At 43.1% G+C, this 21,329-nt stretch overlaps 1 protein-coding gene across 5 annotated transcripts in view; it reads right to left on the reverse strand.

Annotated features, from left to right (window-relative positions):
- anks1b (ankyrin repeat and sterile alpha motif domain containing 1B) overlaps positions 1–21,329 on the reverse strand; it is a 163,369-nt gene that overhangs the window by 76,271 nt on the left and 65,769 nt on the right. For 4 of the 5 annotated variants that reach the window (XM_034579033.1, XM_034579029.1, XM_034579028.1 and 1 more), the window contains 4 exons: positions 19,175–19,297; positions 18,217–18,404; positions 13,817–13,948; positions 4,720–4,876 (listed from right to left, as the gene is read on the reverse strand). In XM_034579033.1, the coding sequence (XP_034434924.1) occupies positions 4,720–4,876; positions 13,817–13,948; positions 18,217–18,404; positions 19,175–19,297 (600 nt within the window). Of the gene's footprint in view, positions 1–4,719; positions 4,877–9,436; positions 9,553–13,816; positions 13,949–18,216; positions 18,405–19,174; positions 19,298–21,329 lie in introns of those variants that run through there. The other variant, XM_034579031.1, reaches the window with a different exon arrangement.

Below are 21,329 nucleotides of genomic sequence, written 5' to 3' on the forward strand. Positions count from 1 at the left end.
GCCAGACTGCAGGGTTTACAGTGTTTTCTGTGAGAGAGAGGAGCTTCCTTTTCCAACGGGCTTTTGCCGTTTGAACTTTGCAGAATAAAAAACTATGCAACACACTAGAGGAAAGACAACTGAAGAAGAATCGTATGTCTCTTTTAAGCTACAGTTGGTAAGTCTGCACTACAGGTGTTGGAGTAAACATGGAAAACCCAGTCAAAATTCATCTCCTCTCATGAATAAAGAAAACAAATAGCTTGCGTCACTCCGCTTTCTACTCTTCTAACAGTTGACGAACAGATGCTGCACATTGTTTTATCCCTGTCTGTACACGTGTAGAACAAATGAGATGAATCTGCCAGAGGAAAAACGAAATGTATCTCCAGCGAAGTGTTGCAGCAGAAAAAAACGGGTTCCCTCATTTGAAACAAATTAAATTCCATCAGAAAGGAATCCATCCCCTGCGCTGAGTATAATCCTGAGCTAATGTAGGAAAATGACTGCCTGGGATTATGCACACAAGTCTGCACTCAGCGCACTTTACATTACAAAGAGGAGGATTCCATTTATTCACTGTCATGTCAGAGGACATGTGGTGCAGTGGGATATCGTGCATTAACATTCCAAAGCAATCTTTCCTGAAAACGCCGGCGTCAAAAGTGGGAAGAATCTAAGGAAACAGCTGTAGGAAGACAAAGGGGGGGGGGGAATGAAAGTAGAATAGAAAGAAGAGAAGGAGGGGGAGTGAGATATCGAAGAAGCAGAGACGTGAAAAGAGAGGAGATGGTTTGGTTGGTGGTTTAAGGGACGACTGTGGGACTGCAGCAGCCCACAGACAAGAAGCAGCACAGGCTGAACTTACACTGCAGAACAAATGATCCACAATCCTTTAGTTCCACAGTCAGCTCTTACAACGTGAAAAGCAAAATCCGGAGAAAGACATTTACCAGAGTCCATGTCCATTTGTCACCTAATGAAAATCATTAGTTGCTCAGCGAGGAAGCCGTAAGGGGACAGTGGACGCAGCTCGCCACGTTACCTCAGATTAGCAAAGGTCTAATAATGTTAATGATCTATCGATCTACAAAACTTGTTAAATGATAAGAATTTATCACTTCTGCACCTTAAAGTGAATATTTTCGCAGCTTATTTAACCAATTCCATTTCTGTTAGAATCTTAAATTTGTTATTGATCACGCCCATTAATTTCTGCATCATGTTAGCAGCGGGAGATGCTACTATTCCACAGGACTGCGTGAAAAATGAAATTGCAGTGTGGCAGCGCAGGTAGGTGACAACGAGCACTGAATCATTACCTCATTAAAATCCTGATTTAATTAGGTCATTACATCAGGATCAGTGCATCCGATGCAGCAGTGTGGCCCAACACGAGCAGAGAATCCATTAGGACACAGAGAACACCTGCAGAGTTGTCAGACACGTTTCAGCAGTTTGTTGCCACGAAAACAAAAACCAGCGTCTTAATCATTCCAACATTTTCTTCAGAAATAAAATGCTTTTTAACGTCCCGCTGTGTCAGGGGGAAGGACGTGACTTTGAGAGAAGGATTTGCTTTTATATGTCTTCTTTGTGTTGTTGTGTTGTGTTGTAATTACAGTTGCCTTCATAATGCTTTGATTTATTAAATGCGTGGATGCATTTTTGCGATCTGTGAAATCTCTTTGTAAACCCTGTTCTTAAAAGGTGCTATACACCTCGTGGCACTTTCATGAATCAGCCACAATATCATGAGACCTGATGACATCGAATGAGTCACTTCATCTACTGGGAAAACATTGGAACAGATAATAGCTGAGGAGGGGGTCATGTGATAGGAGCCTGGCAAACCAGTAAAGGTTACTCAGGAGTAGAGAAGACGAAAACATCTTTTATCAACTTGTGCAGCACCTAAACAATCCTCATCTGAATCATGTATGTTGAGCCCATATCTGACGTTAAAGGTTTCTGCAGGATTGACAGGATTGGAGTGCGTCTCTCCATAAGTACGCTTGTGCGTGAGCACACACTCGTCGGCCAAAGCCACTTCAGCGGCAGCTTTACTTTGCACTCAGTGTTATTAAGAGCAATGTACTCAGGTACTGCATGTTTTAACTGCAGCGAATCAAAAGAACAAATATCGAGAGAGGAAACGGGGCCTCGGATTCAGAGCAAATTAAAGAAGCTAAACTCATTAACTCATATCATTAAAAGTAAATTCACACCTCTATTCATCCATCTGATTTTCAAAGGCGCAATGTGTATTAATCATGTTTTTCTATTTTTGGGTACATTATTATTTTGATTCTCTCTGAAGTGGCATCTGATCATGAAACATTAAAACAAGTTCATTTGAACTGCGATTAAATGTAATTATAAAATCCTTCTTGCGAAACATGACACTAACCACATGACTCAACTGTCGAACAAGAGATCTGTGGAGAAAGATCATTTTTTGCAGTGTAATGCACCAAGTCTTTCTCTGCTCTTCCTTTTTCTCTTCCCTCTCATCTCGATCCCTCCTTCTCCTCCTTCCTTCATCATCATCCTCCTCGCCTTCCTCTCAGAGCCACATAATGAGCCTCTGACTCACACCCATGTCCAATTAGCCTGACATATGACTGGACTCAAAGCAGGAATCCAGGATTCTCCCTCCTGCTGTGTCACAGATTCAGATTCATGTATCCGGCTTAGCCTGAGACGACCCTCCAACTCGACTAGATGCATCATCTGCTCGCTCGCTCCGTCTCACTCTCTCACTCGCCTGTCGTTACTTACTACCTGCAGCCTGAGGCAAAATGCATTTCTAGTCATTTTTACAAATGACATGGAAATGTACAGAGTTCCTCCTCACCTCATTATCTGTTAATTTCTCTCTCTCTCTCTCTCTCTCTCTCTCTCTCTCTCTCTCTCTCTCTCTCTCTCTCTCTCTCTCTCTCTCTCAGCAGTGCTCAGAGAGCGGAGAACAAACATGACACCCACACTGTTCACTTACGTCAGGGGAGGAATTTTATACCAAGAGACACTTTGACATAGAGCAGCCAGCATCGCGCCACACACACACACACACACACACACACACACACACACACACACACACACACACACACACACACACACACACACACACACACACACACACACACACACACACACACACACACACCTATATTAGTGAGGACAATAATTGACATGCTTTCTATTTCCCGAACCAAAACTTAACTCTAAAGAAGTCTCTCTCCCTCTCTCTCTCTCACACACACACACACACACACACACAGTCAACAGTGTATATTGACAGTTCATTTCTGCTCAATCCAACAGCCAATCACAGACAAGCTGTAACGGCCAAACGTGGGAAGAGACAGACACACACAACACACACAACACACACAACACACACACACACACACACACACACACACACACACACACACACACACACACAGGCCTCACTCCACTCCTGTTGGGGAGGGGTTCGATGTGGGGGGGGGGGGGGAGAGGGAGGGAGGGTGGGTGTCACTAGCAAGGCAGTTCCCATGGCAACATACAGGTGACTCACCAGCTGGTGATGCAGTTGCTGTGACAACCTGCAGTGTGTAGAATCGCTATGGGAGCGGAGTGAAAGGAAAGAAGAGGCTGTGGGTGTTTGTTGTTGTGGGAGTGCGAGTGCGACGCTGCAGACCAAACAAGTGGTGAGCAAACAGAATCGACTGGAGCGTCTGCGGCCGGAGGATTAGCTCACGCTGAATCCAACAGTGAAAACAGATTTGACGACAGCGTGACGGGCAGCGAAACAGTTGAATCAGGAATAAAGTGGTGAAATGATTCCACTTGTGAATCCATATTTAGACGGGATGTACACTGCAGTATGAGGAGGAAAATGAAGTGTTTGTCGTCCTCCTCTGTAAATAGAGTCGTCTGTCTGACATTCAGCCATCGTCAGCTAACAAGACGTGATGAGAATTTTACAAAAAAACAAAATTGAAACAGGGTTGCACAAAGGCTGTGGTGATGATTTTAACAGGATGTCGCCGGCGGCCAGAATGCAAAATAAAATGTCATGAAAATTGATTCAACATAGACAATAAAAGAAGGATTTACAAAATGTGGCCCAGGCTCAGTAAAGGTTGAGAGGATGTGGTAGATAAATGGATTTAAAACCGACCTCGTTTAACTTTCCCTGAAGAAATAAATACAAAGCAAACTGCGCTACAGACATAATTTCAAAAATACATGTATCACTCTCACCCACGTTTTCCACACATGATTATTGCCATTGTCACTTGTGTTTATGTTGAACACACAATACGCTTGGCGGTGGGATGTTCATATGGACGCTTGTTTGTTAACACAGTAAACATGATCGGCCACAATATGTTGCCCTGCGAGTTTATTTTAAAGAGTCCAAAGCACAAAACTGAGTATGACAATCCACAAGAGATAAACTACAAGATAAAAATAAAGGTTTAATTGTCAAGCATGCTTTGCATTAGAATAATTTCATTTAAACTTTGATTTAATAAGATACTCCAACTTCTATTAAGCAAATTTCCACCAGTAACTGGTGCACCAATGGATTAGAAATGATTCCAGCAGAGCAACAAACAAAGATTCCTTATTTTAGGAGTGAAGCAGAACCTCTTCAGATAATTCAGAAAGCTGAGAGTGAAAGAGTTGACGGCCGTGATCAGGACCCCAACACTAAGAAGCATTAAGTTTGAATCCTTCTCCTACCATTGCGGGGCCCGCTGTTGAACCGGAGGTTGATATCAAGCGAGCAGGGTTTGCGTGTGACGGCGGTCGTCACAGACTCGTACGGGTTGTCCTCGTCCTCGGGAAGGAAAACGTCCAGAGACGGTGACGTGATGATCTCTCCTGAAAACTTTGAGTCCTAAAAAAGAAAACAGAGAGAAAAAGAAGTGTGAGAAAGATTCATGAAATACATCCGGTACTGATTGCGTGTGCAGGAAGCGGCAGGAAGTTTTCCCTGTAGCATCTTGACAGAAACCCCCCAAAACACAAAGCTTCTGGTCAAAACTGTCGCTGGCACAAAAAAAAGGATTCATCCTTCAGAAAACTGTTGAGATTAATAAAGATTATCTCATGTTGATTTGTTAGGGACGTTTCTTTCATAAATAATAGATTCTCATCAAACTGCTGCAATTTGTGAAAAATCGTATTTATTTTATGTGATTTTACGTGGTTTTTTTAACAAGGCCATAATCTGATAAATCTAATTTTTTAGATAGAGCTAAAAGGTTTTATATCAATGTGTTAGGTTCCTAACTGATGAAAGAGGGGATTGTTAAAATCGGTGCTTTGACGGAGCAATGGCTTCGGGGTCTCATCACATGGTGGGAATGGATTTTAGAGAAGAGCAAAACAGCTGCTGGGAAACGGCACAAAGTTCACTCACAACTAACAACATCAGAGGTGAAAGACCTGATAAAGTTATCAAAACAGTTTCTATTTTGTCTCAGCCGGCAGCTGGAGCTCTCACAAACACAAATTAAGAGCCTCGTTTGCAGAGCATCAACCGGGGAGATTTCCAAAGTGTGAAAAAGTGACACAAAACTAAGACAAAGCATTTTACTTTTTGTTTAACATGAAAAGTGTTGTCCTTAGAAATCCAGCTGAGAAATGACCTGCAGGCAGAGTATCAGCACACAAGCAATCACAGAACCAGAGGTACATCAACTCCAGGGGGCAGCACCAGTGTTTAGATGTGGCTCCCTACTAAAAACGTTAATTTTATCACTATTTGATATACACTTGACCCAAAACATGATACGGCCCAAGTTTACTGAAAACGATTAAACGTCTGACCTTCTCCAGTTGCCGTGATATTGACAAAACTCTTCTTCATGACATAACTCCTTAATACCGACGTCAAACAAGGTTTTTACTTTCCCGAATCAAGCTAAATGTCAACTTGTTAACTCCACGTATTATTCAGGAGAAGAAACAGGTGCTCCTCTCCTGCGGATACGCGTCTTAACTAATCGGCCTGACTCCCCGACCACAAATAACCTCAGCAGGGTTCTCTACAGCCTTCAGCCTAATACTGCAGATTTGCTCCACAGCCTCTCAGCGATGAGCCGAAGCAGCTTCACTGTGAATTCTGAGCGGCTGCAGGTCGAAGCTCACCTGACTTGACATCTGCAAGTACGTCTCAGTTACTGCGTCCTCAATCCACATCTCCTGCTTCTTCTCTTTTAACTGTCCTATCACGGCGAGATGTACATATATCATCTTCAGGAGAGGAGATAATACGTCATCTTTACAAAAAGAAATCAAGTCTATACACATTTTATGATACAGATGAGCCTCATCATCTTAAATACAGAGGAAGAAAGTACCTCTTGTTGTTCTTGACATCATGTCATTAGACCTAATGAGAAGGGTACTCTGTCATCACTTTGGTTTATTAATGCTGTTGCACTTTGTTTGTGCAGTTTATTGTTAATCCTCCTGAATAGAGAGTTTGCCAAATGCCCCTAATATGCAAACTAAATGAAATACATCACACAGGGGAACTTTGTTCGGAGACAATTAATTCATGTTAAAGCTCATTTGTGCTGCTGTCACGTAGGAAAATCGATACGTCTGTTTCAGACTATGTAATATTTTACAGTTTAGCCATTACATTTATTACTTAGAACTATAAAATAAAGACAAATAAAACCAAATATATTGGATAGAAAATAAACTATTTTTATCTAAACATAAATAAACATCTTTTCTGCATTGTTTCTTCTGTAAAATAAAAGTTTCCAAACCAACAAACAATATCTAGGAAAGGTTATCGGCCAACACGATTTTTAACGACCAACCCATTTATCGCTCTGGTTCTATTAAGAGCTTATTTCTTTGGGACCTTTATATTATTTTTTATCGAGTTCTCTCTCTTATTCGGGGAGAATCTCATGTTGTACTTCGTCGCAGCTTCGGCGGTGAAAAGGTTGAGCCCCAGAGGATTCACAGAGAGATAGAAAGAGCCGGGGACCAAAAGGTTCCTTATCTGTGAGGCAGATACCCGGAGAGAGGGAAAAACAAGAGGGAGCAATGTGAAGCAGGGGAAAAGGTTACGGTGGAGAGAGTCACTGCAGCCGGAGACACAAAACATTTCTTTCCTCTGGATGCCGGCCTTTTCTCCCCATAATGCAACACTCCATCATCATTTCTGAAGAGTCACTTCAGAACCTGCCCCTGGTTGAACCCTTTCTAATGGGATCAGTGGTTAACGTGTCACTATGGTGATAAGTTGTGGGTCTGGATATTCCTGCTCTCGACCCCACTCCAAATATATTTCTCAACCCTCTGACTCCGACCCCCCCCCACCTCATTTAACACCCATTACTCCTCCTGTCATCTGCTACTACATTACCCAGACTGCACCAGGCCATCAATCACACACTCAGAATGCATTAATCATTCGGGCTGATAGAGCAATCAGTCTCTTGATGATTCCTCTCGCTCACACCACACTTTAGTAAAGACCTGCAAACCAACACCCCTCAGGTTTTTTTTTCTGTCTCCATCAGCTCTCAATTAGGCTGCCATTACAGGCTAATGGAGACCCGGTCGGCCTTTCATGCCTTCCCTCTGCAGGTGGTCTTGGCCCGGCCGACACTGATGTGATGTGACAGCCTGGTTATAGTTGATGGAAAGGCAGAGAGCGCTATGATGGAGTCCTAAAGACCCGCTGGGAGTTTACTGCTGCTTTCAGGCACAAAAAAAAACCTCTGCTCCGAATTATAAACTCATCTGACAGCTCAGATTTAAAGTGCAATGAATCATCTTCACGTCACTTTTGAAACTCAAGCAAAACTTGCAAAAAAGCAATAGCACAAGTGAGAAAGCTTTATTTTCCACTGTGTGTTAACATCGGATTTCTGCAAGAAGATGATTTATTAAATGTCACGTAAACCAGAAACTTGATTTACATAGTTGAGTTACGGTGGATAAAAAAGAGCCAGGCTTCATTTATACTTCAATGTTTTCAAATTAAAACTAAAACAATTTCCATATATCATATAACATATCTGAAAACCTGTTCTCATACACTGAGCGTGTGCGTGCTGGTTTGAACAGGAAGCAAATTGTCGACTCTGCAGTTGCTTACAGTAGCAGAAAATACTGCCAGCAAGAAACAATGACGGTGAAAAGTAAGAGGACGACGAGGTGGAACTGTTACTGACAGTAGGTGTTCACCGGTTTCATCAAAGTTAATTAACGTGTTTTCAAATCGCACCAAATTCAACACTCAACTTCTAGATAAACAAGAGTCAGGCTCCGTGGTTGATAATGTCAGCCAAGCACTTTGATCCAGACTGAAACATCTCCACTATTAGATTCCCACGAAACTTTAAATAAACATTCATGAGGTGATAATGTTTTCCAAGTTAGTGGAAGTGAAAGTAAAAGTAAATTACTTGCTATAGAGACAAATGGTATTGTTAAAAACATTCACAATATCCCGTCAGATGAAAGGAAAGTGTGAGATTGGGGCTCCGGATCATCAGCTCTCTTTTGTTTACAGTCATTACCAACATGTAATAATTAATTAATAATTAGTTTCCGAAATAAAATAAAAAGCCACAGGTAAAAAGTGGCCTCATTAAAAGAAGCACTGAAGAAAAAAAACACATGAGAGAAGCTGAGTGGAAATGCATCTCTGCAAAGCTCCCATGAGAATGAAACATGAAAAGGAATGAGTGAAAGAGACGTGACGCAGGAAATGATTTAGAAAAGTGCCTGAAATTATCTGTAAAAGAACAGAGAGGCGAGGAATCACACTCACTCTGCATCTACCTCTTATCTCGCTCATCTCGAGATGACAAACTAACCCTCTCTCATCATCTGTCATTACTCCCGTTACTCCAAACCTCAACCCAAACAGCCACGGAGGAGCCAGAGAGGGAAAGAAACCATTGTGGCGACAGAGAAGGAACAAGGGAGGGAGGGGAGAAAGTAGGTAGATGAACAGATGCCGGGATCCAACTCCACACTTACTTCAGAGTTCGTGTCAGCGGATCTCGAGGAGACGAGTGCAAGATTAGAGCGACAGAGCGGGAAGGGGAAAATGAGTTTGCAGTGAGGAGAGGAAGCAGAGGAAGTGGGAGTGCAGGGCAGCTCGGAGCAGAGGTTTCCTCACACACACACACACACACACACACACACACACACACACACACACACACACACACACACACACACACACACACACACACACACACACACACACACACACACACACACACACACACACAAATAAGAAAAACGTAGAAATTTTAACATGCTTGATTTCTCCCACACAAGAAAATTCAGCTGCTCCGAAGGGATCAACCAGCTGGAAATTTGAGCTATTCGTCCACGGTGAAGCCCCGGGAACGGGAACTCAAACGTGCCGATGGAATTAATCTGGAAGTGTGACAGCAGGTTTAGCTACCTGATCCTGTGACGGTGTCCTCGCTCCGCGTCCTTCACGGACCCGGGGAGGTCAGAAGGCTTCGGAAAAGTGCAAGAAAAGGCTTCATGCGGTGCGACGTGAGCAGTCTCTCTCTCCGACAAACAAACACAGTCATTCACTTCCCTCCCTCCACCCTCCGCCCTGGTCTCTATCTTTCAGGGCAGAGATAGCACACAGAGAAACTTGTGTCTGAACTGCACAGGAAGAGAGGAGACAAACAGAGGCCTCCTCTGGCCACTAATTAGCAGGTCGTACGCAGCTCCCGTCCAACTGCAGAGGCCAGATTAAACGTTTTATGTGTGTGTGTGTGTGTGTGTGTGTGTGTGTGTGATGGCGCCGGCACATGTGACCCCAGGATTGCATGTATGTAACGCTGTGTGATTATATATGCGTAATAATGCACTGTAGGGTTTGAACATACTGTCTGCTGTGATCATGTGAGAGCTTATGTGTTTTCTTCCTCGTCTGGGTTAGAGCTGGATGTGTTATATACATTGTGTGTGTGTGTGTGTGTGTGTGTGTGTGTGTGTGTGTGTGCTGATAACACAAATAGGAAATATGCCGTCGCTGTGGTCACGTCTGAGGAACTTCTATCTTAATCCTGTGACTCTCTCTTCCCTCCGTCCGCCTCCTCAGCTCCGTACTGTAGAAATCTCAGCCCGGCCTGCAGCTCCGTACACTGCAGAATGAGTTCATAGGCCATCAGATATGAATAGAGGCTATAATTTGCTGGCATTTCCTCATGGAGGCTATTTGATTAGAGAGAAAAGGGGTGGTGGGGGGCTGGACACCAGAGAGGACAATGGACCCTCTGAGGGCCTCGTCGAGGGGAGGTGCAGTCAAGAGGGGACAGAAGTGGAGAGACACACACTGACCAAAAAGAGAGATTGGCGTAACTAACTCAAGCTAATATGTAATAAAATGTGGGCTCCTTGAGATTAATATCAGTCTCGTGCTGTGCATTAATGAACCCAGGTCATTGTGACGCCTGAGGCTCCAAATAAGAGTCTTCAGCCATGTTCGCTACCCCTCCCCCCACACACACAATTTGATTTCCCTCCATTACTGGCTAATCCTTCGGAAATCAGCGAGCTGAGCCACCCGTGGGACACCAGCAGTCGCTCCTCGGGAAAATAACACCCTTCGCATTCCCCACGGTCGCTGTATTTAACCGAGCTCAAACTGCGGCTTTCCCCTGGCTCCACGCTTCATCCCAACAGACACCGGAACCAGCCAGGGCGAGCGGCGGCTGACGGAGCGCCGCCGCCGCAGTCTCACCGAAACCTTCCCTGTGTTTAACTGCAGCCACAACAAATGGGGGGGACGTTTCAGAGGCTGGGAGGGAATGAGTGTGGACTAGTCTGATATTGTATATATATGAGATTTAAGGACTAAATACACTTAACATTTATTGCCATTATTTCTAAAGCAAATTAAAATTCATGGACTGTTGTGATTTGTGTCATTTTCACATTAAAACAACAGCAGATCAGTTTGAGCTCATTTAGATTCTTAAATTCAAAGCAGCTATAGAATATTTATATCAGTAGTATAGTAGTTTTATTATGCAGTTTTCAGGTTATTTTCACTTCTTACCATAAAACAGAATAAAATCGATAAAATAATAAAATATAAACTAGACTCAGTGACTCTTTGTGTACCCGACAGTAAATTCAGTGGAGGCTCACAGAGCGAAAAACTACGTCCCAGTTATAATTTTTATGGGTACTCGGCTTTTTATGTCTGAATTATGCTACAGGAGTCAGGGACTAACTTTTTATAGGATGAATACTACACTTATCAAATAAACCTACACACACAGAGACACACAGACACACACACACACACACACACACACACACACACTCCTTACTGGGCTTAGTTATGCCATCATTATATCATTGTATGTTCTTTGAGGGTCACGGTGGGAGCTGGAGCCAATCTCAGATGACATTGGGGCGAGAGTTGGGAAACACCCTGGACGGGATATGACCCATGCAGACACATGGAGAACAAGCAAACTCCACACAGACAGACCCCGGCCAAACTGGGATTCAAACCGGGAACCTTCTAGCGTGCGGCGAGCCACCATGACGCCCATAACAAGCTTTTTCTTTTTCAAATTGAGAATTTTCACAATATGTTGTTAAAACCCAACCTATTCAAATGTTTAAAACTAAAAAACCTCATGTGTTCTCTCGGAGCTCGCTCAGTCCTTCACTCACGGGCGTTCAAGGCTCCTCTCCACTAATCTCTGCCCCCCTTGATCTTTCTTAACATCGACAACGGCCCTTGTGGGTTTGTGATCATAACCTGCAGCAGACCTCCTCCCCCTCATCTGCTTAAAACTGCCGGGGTCAAGTCCATTACAGGTCAACAGCCACCTACTCAAGAAAGAACAACGGCTGGAGGAGGAGGGAGGAGGAACACGGACGTCTGAGAGAGAGTGTGGAGAGAGAGAGAGAGATGGAGGAACAACAGGAACGGAGGAATAAATGGAAAAATGCTGATGTGTCTCTGTGTGATGCACCTGCGCTGACGGAGATTTGTCAAGTGTGGACATCCCACGCCTGACGTCTCATGAATGTCTGTGTTGCCTGGCAACCCTGAGGGCCACTGCTTATCTGCGTCTTGTTCTCGCATTTGTTTTATTATCTTTCTCTCAAGGTTTCCACCAGCGAGATGTGGAAACCGTTTTTTTTTTAAAAGTCAGCACGGCAGAGGAAACCTCCTCCACACAAACTTTGGGCGTAAGATGGCGTCCACATGGCAACAGGGGGAGGACGACGTTGACGATAGTGACGAAAACACGAAACTTCCTTATTCAGGGATGTAGTACAGAGCTAAGGGGCTACGTGCGCTGCAGGACCAACAGGCTAGTGTTGCTTTAAGGCTTTAGAAGTTTTTATAGTTTGATTTTCTGTGGGACTTCTTAGAGTCAGGCCACTTCTTTGACTGACAGTCCTGAGTGACAGCTGCACAACCAAGACGCCCGGCTTTCAGGCGATCGATACAAAGGTTAACACTCATCTGCGGGAACAGAAAGTGAAAGATAAATGAGGCAGGGAGCGAAGATGAACATGGGACAGAGCGGGATGATAGAAAACAAGCGAAAGAAGAATTCGTTCTTGTGGGATGAGAAGATGAAAGGACGATGAGATGAGAACGATGGGAGGAAAAATGTTCCACTTGGTTCAACTGTTTACTCACAATTACACAGGGCAAATCAACACGGTGCTAACTTCATTATCAGTTTCTCTTTCCTCTCCCACTCGTCCTTCCTTCTCATATCCTCTCCCATAACACACACACACACACACACACACACACACACACACACACACACACACACACACACACACACACACACACACACACACACACAGGTGCGAAGCTCTCCAGGATGTGTGCCAGTTGAGCAGGCGAGCTGCCAGTGTTCAAGACAGAGGGTCTGTTGTGTTGTCAAATGTTCGGCTGTTTGAGCCAACACACGTCTCAATGCTAAACACTCATCTGCACATACATAACCACACTTAAACACACAGCACGGGGGGGATGAGGGGCTAGTCGGCGAGGAAGGAAGGAAGGAAGGAAGTAAAATAAAAGGAAGGAGGAGGAACACTAGGGGCTGAGTTTGGATTTAAGTTGGTAATAAGCTCCTGTTACACACTGGAAGTGAAGGTGAGGAGTCATTCAAAGTGTAACACCCACATTAATTATGCAAAATGTCCTCAGGAGACAACAGAGCAACATTTAGATAAACAAAATAAAATGTAATTTGAACATGCATGGATTTCCTGACAGGTCCTTTTCTCTCTCCCCCTCTCTAATAACTAATAATTCTAAACTTTGCAAAAAATCTATATAACTAAAACAGAAAAATCATATGTCTCCTTTAAGGACAGAGACAGAGGAAGAGGAAGATATAACATCGTCATAACGAGCATGAGAGCAAGAAAGAGAAAGATACTGAGCGGAGCATCCAGAGCTGCCAGCAGAGCCAGTCTCTGCAGTGATGGCTCATTCACTCCGTTCCCACGGTAACCAGTTAAAGTATTCACTCAGAACAATGGCAGCATCACTAACCTGTAATTTCACTGTAGTGCTTCAGTGTGTGTGTGTGTGTGTGTGTGTGTGTGTGTGTGTGTGTGTGTGACTCTTCAATCATGTGACAAAGTTATATTTTGATTATGAAGTGATACGATGATTATGTTCTACAAGTTTCATTATGGTTGCACTGAAGAGACATTAAATGTTAATTAGCAGTGAAAGTAATATTTGAAAGCAGATTAATTCAGGGTGTGTGTGTGTGTGTGTGTGTGTGTGTGTGTGTGTGTGTGTGTGTGTGTGTGTGTGTACCTGTGAGAGGCTGGAGAAGCCCAGGTTGCGGCAGCCGTTGCAGGGCGTCAGGGCCTCCCAGAATCCAGTGGGGCCGCAGCTTCTTTCGGCCTCATCTTCCTCCAGGGCTGGAGGAAGAGGCGGGGTGGGCCGCTGTGAGTAGAAATGCAGAAGATAAATCAATTCCCATAGAAAAACAAACATCGAGTAACAGTTGGAAGGTCAAAGGTCAGAAGAACGATGAGCTTATTCTGTATCATCATCATTAACAAATGAGCTTAAAAGAGAAACCATTCATTTAATCATTCACTTTGATCCTGACTGATCATCAGGGGGCAGATCCCAAAACTGATATAAGGGAGTAAAACAAAAAGGATTTATGGGCTGATATATATATTAAAGAATTGATACCGATTTCTAAGATGTCATCATGAAACCCTTATGACAAAGGAATGTAGGTTGAGTATTCTTCCTAAAACCGAGAGTTTAATTTTCATCCTCAATTTCCCTTTTGAGCTTTATATATTTAACATAAGCAGCAACTGACACACAACTTAACACAAGTAGAAATGTGTGTACTACTGTAAATGCCACGCAGAAAAGAGTTCAGCCAAAATAAGGAGGTGCAGAAACAGAAAAACAACTTTAACACAGACACACACACAGTCACGCACGCTGTGTCCTTTCCTGGGGCTCTCTGGCTCCCAGGAGGCAGGTGTGTGTATGAACTCTCTGGCATGAGGGTCAGGAGGCGTCAGATCCAGCCCCCCCCCCCCCCGATACGAGCAGAGGACGCAGGTCACAGCAGATTATAGACGGAGCAACATCACCACATTGTCTGATCTCGACAAGCAACAACAGGAGGAGCAAAGAGGCCGAGGGAGGTCTGATGAAAAGAGGGCGAAGGAGGACGTGTTGAAGGAGGGACGAGTTGTTGAAAAGAAAAAAGGCTCCGGCAGGAAGAATATTGAGGGTAATAAAGACGGAGGGAGGAACAGATGGGAAGAGGAAGAGATCAGCAGCGAGACGGAGGCAACGAAATGAGGCTGAAACCAAAAGGTCACCGATCGCTCCAGATTCCAAACAGTGGAATATTGATTGATGTAGAGCGGACTGCAGTCTGCGCACGCACACACGCACACGCACACACACACACACACACTGAACTGTATGTGTGAACAATAGATACATCCAGAACAAAAGAATATCAGCCAGTGTTCAATAGAAAGGACACCATCCATTATTCATGCCTGAGAACTGAATAACTGATCAATGTAACATTAGTCGTCTCTCCCTTAAAAGCTAATTTTATTATTTTGAGAATTTGACATTGTTTTTAAATCATAAATTCTTTGACCTGAACTGATTTGACTGTAAAACAGTGTATATTCGAGCTTCACAACTTTAAACATACGATATGTAACTTCGGCCTCTAGGGATTTTTCCAACGACATACTTATTTGACCGGGAAGTTACAGTAGAGACGGACAAATCCGGCAGGAAATTGGATATGATGCAATTAAAAAGGGACCAAATTAAATGTTCTGTTGCCTTAAATTAAATTTCTCTGGGTCAGAACATTTTTGGAAACATTTTCGATAATTTAGACCCCCAAGTCAACTAAATATAGAATATGGGACTCGTCGTTTTTAGACATTCCATATATTTTCTTGTTTTTCTGACTTTAAACATTCCTGACGACAGATATTCATAATCACTAAAAGATTAACCAGGTGATGAACTTTCCTCTAATACTTCCTGCAGGGTTATTTTATTTTGTAAACAGTTGATAGAACATAATTAGATCAAACTGTTAATTTGCCTTTTTACCTTTTGATTGATATCAGCTCTGTAATTGCTCAGTGCTAATTAGCAAACGTCAGCATGATGGATAAAGAAGCTCGTAAATATTCCACGCTCGTCCTCAGTATGTGAGCCTCGTCCCTGCATGTTGGCATGTCAGTGTTAACATGTGGCCCAAAGCAAAGCTGTGTGTAATTACAGCATCGCAGCCGCACAGGTTCGAAGTCTCGACAAAATTCGTGCCTCATGTTTGAATATTTAAAAAAAAACAAATGAGGCAAAAAAATGCCAAACATCCACAATTCCAGCTTTTCAATTATGAGTTTTTGCCGTTTTCTTTTTATGAATTGCTGCAGCGTAAATGTTCTTGGATTTACAACCACCTTGTTCATGCACTAGGAAAACATAAAAGGTATATTTCACTATTTCCCGACACGTTTTAAACAATAATAATAAAAAAAAAAATTATAATAATAGCAGAAGTCGGACATTTTAATTAAAAGTGAAACTAATGTTCAGTTGCAGCTGCGTTTTGGAACGCAGCTTCAGTCTTTGGAAAATGATTTAACTCAAATACATGTAAAAGCAGAATGAATATATTACAATATTACCAGTGTCAGTAAACCAGTTGCACCAGCTTTCAGAAACATTTACAGTCCAACGCTAATGAGCACATGTACTGTATATGTACTCTTTAGAAAAAAGGACACACATTATTATTGCATTACTGCTCGGTTTACACACAATGGGTGATGTCACAAGCCTGCATTCATCCTGTGTGTGTACTGTATGTGAGTGTGTGTACTGTATGTGTGTGTGTGTGTGTGTGTGTGTGTGTGTGTGTGTGTGTGTGTAGAGAGCGGGCGAGCTGTCCTGCGTTTCCACATGTTTTATTCATGTGTAATAGACACATCCAATCACATACTAATGTCTCCGGCCACATGCACACACGGCAGCCTGGGGCCTCTTACACACACACAGACACTGTAAATGTCAGTAATAGAATACAAAGTGGTACTTATAGAGAGAGAGAGAGAGAGAGAGAGAGAGAGAGGGACACAAGATGGATTGAGATAATTAAAGCGTAAGTGAGCAAGGGTGTGTGCATGTGTTCCCCGCACACGTGTGTGAGCCTCTGCACGTCTGACCGCTCGCTGCACTGGGCACAAACATTCTTCATATGCTTCCATCTTGACATTTTTATGGAAATGTCAAAGATTATGAGTCATTGGTCAACTGGTTGAGGTGTGTGTGTGGTCCAGGTATTACTCATGTTGTGGGGACCTACATCTGTTTCGACATAGAGGGGGACATGTCTCCCTTATGGGGACAAACAGCAAGTTCGCTTAACGGTGTTTTAAGGCTTTAAGGTTAAGGCTGGGTTCAGGTTAAAGTTAGGTTTAGGTTTGGCAAGTTAGAACTACGGTTACGGCTTTAGGAAATCAATGCCACTGTAACGTGTGTGTGTGTGTGTGTGTGTGTGTGTGTGTGTGTGTGTGTGTGTGTGTGTGTGTGTGTGTGTGTGAGAGAGAGAGAGAGTGTGTGTGTGCTGCAAGGTCAGAATAATGGAAAGAAAAATAGAAAGAGACAGGGCTTAATGGGCAAAGAACAAGCACAGACAATCGCATGTCTTCGGATGCTTCTGTGTGTGTGTGTGTGTGTGTGTGTGTGTGTGTGTGTGTGTGTGTGTTCTAGGTGCTCAGGTGGGAGGTCAGTGTGATGGACGACCTCCGTGTCCAGCGTCTCACTTGATGGATTGTGGATGTGATAAAGCCCACAGCCCAGTCGTGTGGTCACTGTTAGAAACAACCTGCAGCTGTGACTCTGTTCTCGGCATCAACACGGACATGAATCAGCTATTTGTCCCAAAACGGATTCAAATAAATGATCAGTTTCCCTCTGTGAGTGCGGAGGAGACGAGAGCAGGCACCACAAACAGGATTACAAATTAGAAGAGGACATGGTCGATTAAAAAGAAAACGTCCGCAGGCTGTTCGAGCACAAACAATAATTACAATTCTACACAGATTCACGCAAACAACAAACGGCAGCAGTTGTGTTTCAGCAACAACAAGTGAATACTGAACAGAGGAGGCCAGCTCGGTGGCATCAGTCTATCTGACACTGCCCTCTGTTGTCAAGATGGATGAAGTACAAGCATTTACTAAAGTCACACACACACACACACACACACACACACACACACACAGTACTGTAACACATTTCATAGGAGCCGCATTAAAGTTTATCTATATATTGATTTTATTTATTGTTGTTTTTTATTTTGTGCTTGTAAGAAGTGCAACCTCTTCCCTCAAGTGGTAAACTTTTACATGTATCAACAAAGTTTTAAGTAAAGCTACAACTTTTATTTTGTCAAAGACGTTAAAGATATTCAATTTAAATTGGAAAAAGCATCAATTATCTTCTTCTGTCGACTAATCACTTCCTCAGGTTATTATTCTAACTCCTGTCTGAAGTTAATTAGGTGCTGAGTTTGACTGTTTATTGAACATAGAGCTGCTCCAGTATAAAAAGCCTATATTGCTTCGGTTATTTAACATTTAAAAAAGGTCTTGAAGTGACTTTTAAAACCCGAACCAATCCTGTAACTGTACCTTGTTGCCTCGGGTCAGGGTCCCGTTGGGTCGATCGGGCCGGTCCTCGTCTGACAGCCGCCCGCTCCCGAAGCTGTCCATGGAGTGGGAGGAGATGGTGTGGCAGAGCTCCTCGAAGGAGTAGTCCCTGTCCCGGCACTTCTTCATCTCGTGGAGCAGCTTGGACAGCTCGCTCGTCACAGCATCATCTGGGGGGGTGCGAGGAGGAAGGAGTAAGGAGACAGCAGTGTAGAGACATTTCCTCTGACTGCCGGGAAGATTAGTTCTTTGATTTCTAACTTGAGAGACTGCGCAGTTAAGATTTAACACTTGAATCACCTTTTGGGAAAAATCAGAGCCAGAACTAATGTCTGTAAATCAACTAATGTCTGTAAAACACGTCGTCTGTCTCTCTTCTGCGGAGCTGATGTGTTCAAATGGCTCATTTAGCCACATTCTGAGGTGCTAATCACTTTCGCTCGTCTCCCTCCAACAGTCTCTGAGGTAATCAAGGTAATTATGGGATCTGCTGACAATCACTGAGAGAGGAGAGCGGAGCAGCTGATCTCAGCTCGGTGCAGTGTCACAGTCAATGCACAGGGGGCAGCGCTGGACAGGGAAACACTGAAGGAGCTGCTCTCCTTGGCTGCATTTATAGTGCAAGAATAAAAAGTTAAAATCAAGTTTACAGATGTATTTTCACTACAAGAGACACAAACCCTAAGCATCCACTTGCAATATATGTTGGAGGAAAAATAAATCTGCATCATCATTCCTGTACTTATGAATTAATTTTTTATGTTGATTCTTTCAGAGATATTGAGGCATATTTTAAAACCGATTCCTCAACCTCATGCAAAATGCATTGTTCCCTGGGTTGTGATTTCACATCTCTGCTTCTGGCTACAACCTCAGTCTAAAAAGGAAATCATTTTCTAAATGTCTTTCTGGTGAGATATAAAAACTAAAATGGACTCACTCTTGTGTCTGAGGGAGGGGGAGGCGGAGGGCGAGGGGATGGAGGTTCGAGGTGCTGGGATGGGACACTTCCGGACAGGCTCCTCCACGATGCTCATCCTCTCCATCTCATCTATCATATAATCTACAGAGACGAGCAAAGAATGGGAAACATTTTGCAGAAATCAGGGAGAACGTTTGGAGGAGAAGTGTGACGGCAGTGGGAGGGTGTGGGAGGACGAGGGGACGCAAATATGTGTTTAAAATCATTTTGGAAAAGTAGAACAAGAAAGTAGAAAAATCCACAATCGCATGTATGTGATGAAGAGTTTATGGTAAATCTGCAGTTAAATAGATTTCAGTCATAATGGGGCTGAGTGAAAACAATATTTAAGTGACTAGTAAGAAAATGTATTATCATTGTTATGTGAAGGAAACAAGGGAATGAAATGCTTTAGGTTCCAGGTACGGTTGTGTTACTCTTAGTTCTAGTTTGATTACAAATGTCTGTAAACTGTATAAAGAATAAATAAACAGTTATATTTACTTATTATACCACTTCACAAAAAACAAAGTATAAAGTGTTTCACAAATAAAAGATACAGGAGAATACATAAAAATAACATAAAACCAAATAAAAAAAGACATAAAAGAATAAAAACACTAACATTTAAACAAGACCACCCATTACAATAATAACAACTAGACAAATATGTTTTTATTGTTGATTCAAAGAAGATAATGAGAAAGATCAAGGGTTTTATAGAATAAGGTTTGAATGACTCAATAAAAGTACTTTAATGAAAGTGCCCTGCTGTTGTAAAGGCAAACGAGAATAAATGTGGTGGGAAAAGGAAAAGAGGGGAGGAAGAGGAGGAAGAGGAGGAAGCTGAAACCACACAAACAAACACTGACACACACACACACACACACACAGGAATCATGTGACAGCTTATACCTGCAGAGCCCTAATGAGGAACTCTGCTAATGTCAGGAAAGTGTGTGTGTCTGTGTGCGTTTGTGTGTCTGTCTGTGCGTTTGTGTGTGTACGACTAACAATCCTGGCATTCAGTTCAATTATTATGACACTGCCACATTTGCATGTAATTATAAAGTGCACCAGAGTCAAAAAGGAAGGATTAAAATGCTCTGACAGTTTTATTGCTCTGCGCTCGTACATCACATCAGCCGATTCTTCATAAACAACAGACGTCACACGGCTCCGTGTTACTCCGAGTGTCACAGCCGAACCAACGCACAGTGCTCGGGTTCATAATCAGCGGCTGCCGGGCAGTAACAACGAGAAGCGTTAATGAATTCGAACAGTATAGGATGAATCGTGCGCTGTAGATCAAGTGAGGATCTCTTCATAATAAGCTGCCTGTGGCAAACACAAAGCCCCTCAGCTGGTAACATTGAGTAAATGACAGGTCTTTTGCTCTCCGCGTCAGTGAATGTGTGTGTGTGTCCTTTCACATCTTCCTCTCCAACAGGAAATGGCATGCAGCTGATCTTTTCACTAAGTCACAGCTGTCTCCTTTTTCTCTCTCTCCCTCTCACAAACAACCAATTCCAGGCCCTTATTTATGCCGTAGTCCAAATCTCCACGGAGATGAGATCTTGATGGATGCTATTCCAACTCAATATCTACGAGCACATGGTTGTTGACATCTGAAAAGCTGCACATGCTTCATTCACTTCTTCCAAAGTGTTGTTCTGTGGACGTCTCATCGTGTTTTCTCATTTAAATATTCTAGTAAAATCTAAATTCTGCTCCGAGCTCCCTCCGGATGTCTGAGGCCACCCGGAGGAGGAAACCATTTCAGCTGCTTGTACTCACAACCTCTTTCTTTCCGTTTTCGATGCGGAGGGTCGGACTGTTGCACTGTTAAGAGGCGAGTTCAGTAAAGACCTGATCTCCTTCACGCTTCAATCTGGACCTCGGGACATCCAGAAGCATCTGGTCGTCAAACTTCAGTGATCGTATGGATTAATATCCCTGTGGCTCCCTGGCTAGATTGTTTTTGCAATGTTCAGGATCGGACAAACAGAATCTAAATGATACTGGATTAAATTCAAGTGAGAAGACATTCAACAGGAGCTTTAAAACGTTGGGCAGACGTTACATCTGGTTTGTTGTCAGCTTTGTGTCTTTTATTCTCTCGCTGTGCCTAATT

The sequence above is a fragment of the Hippoglossus hippoglossus genome, chromosome 23 (assembly GCF_009819705.1).
Source record: "Hippoglossus hippoglossus isolate fHipHip1 chromosome 23, fHipHip1.pri, whole genome shotgun sequence".
NCBI lineage: Eukaryota > Metazoa > Chordata > Actinopteri > Pleuronectiformes > Pleuronectidae > Hippoglossus > Hippoglossus hippoglossus.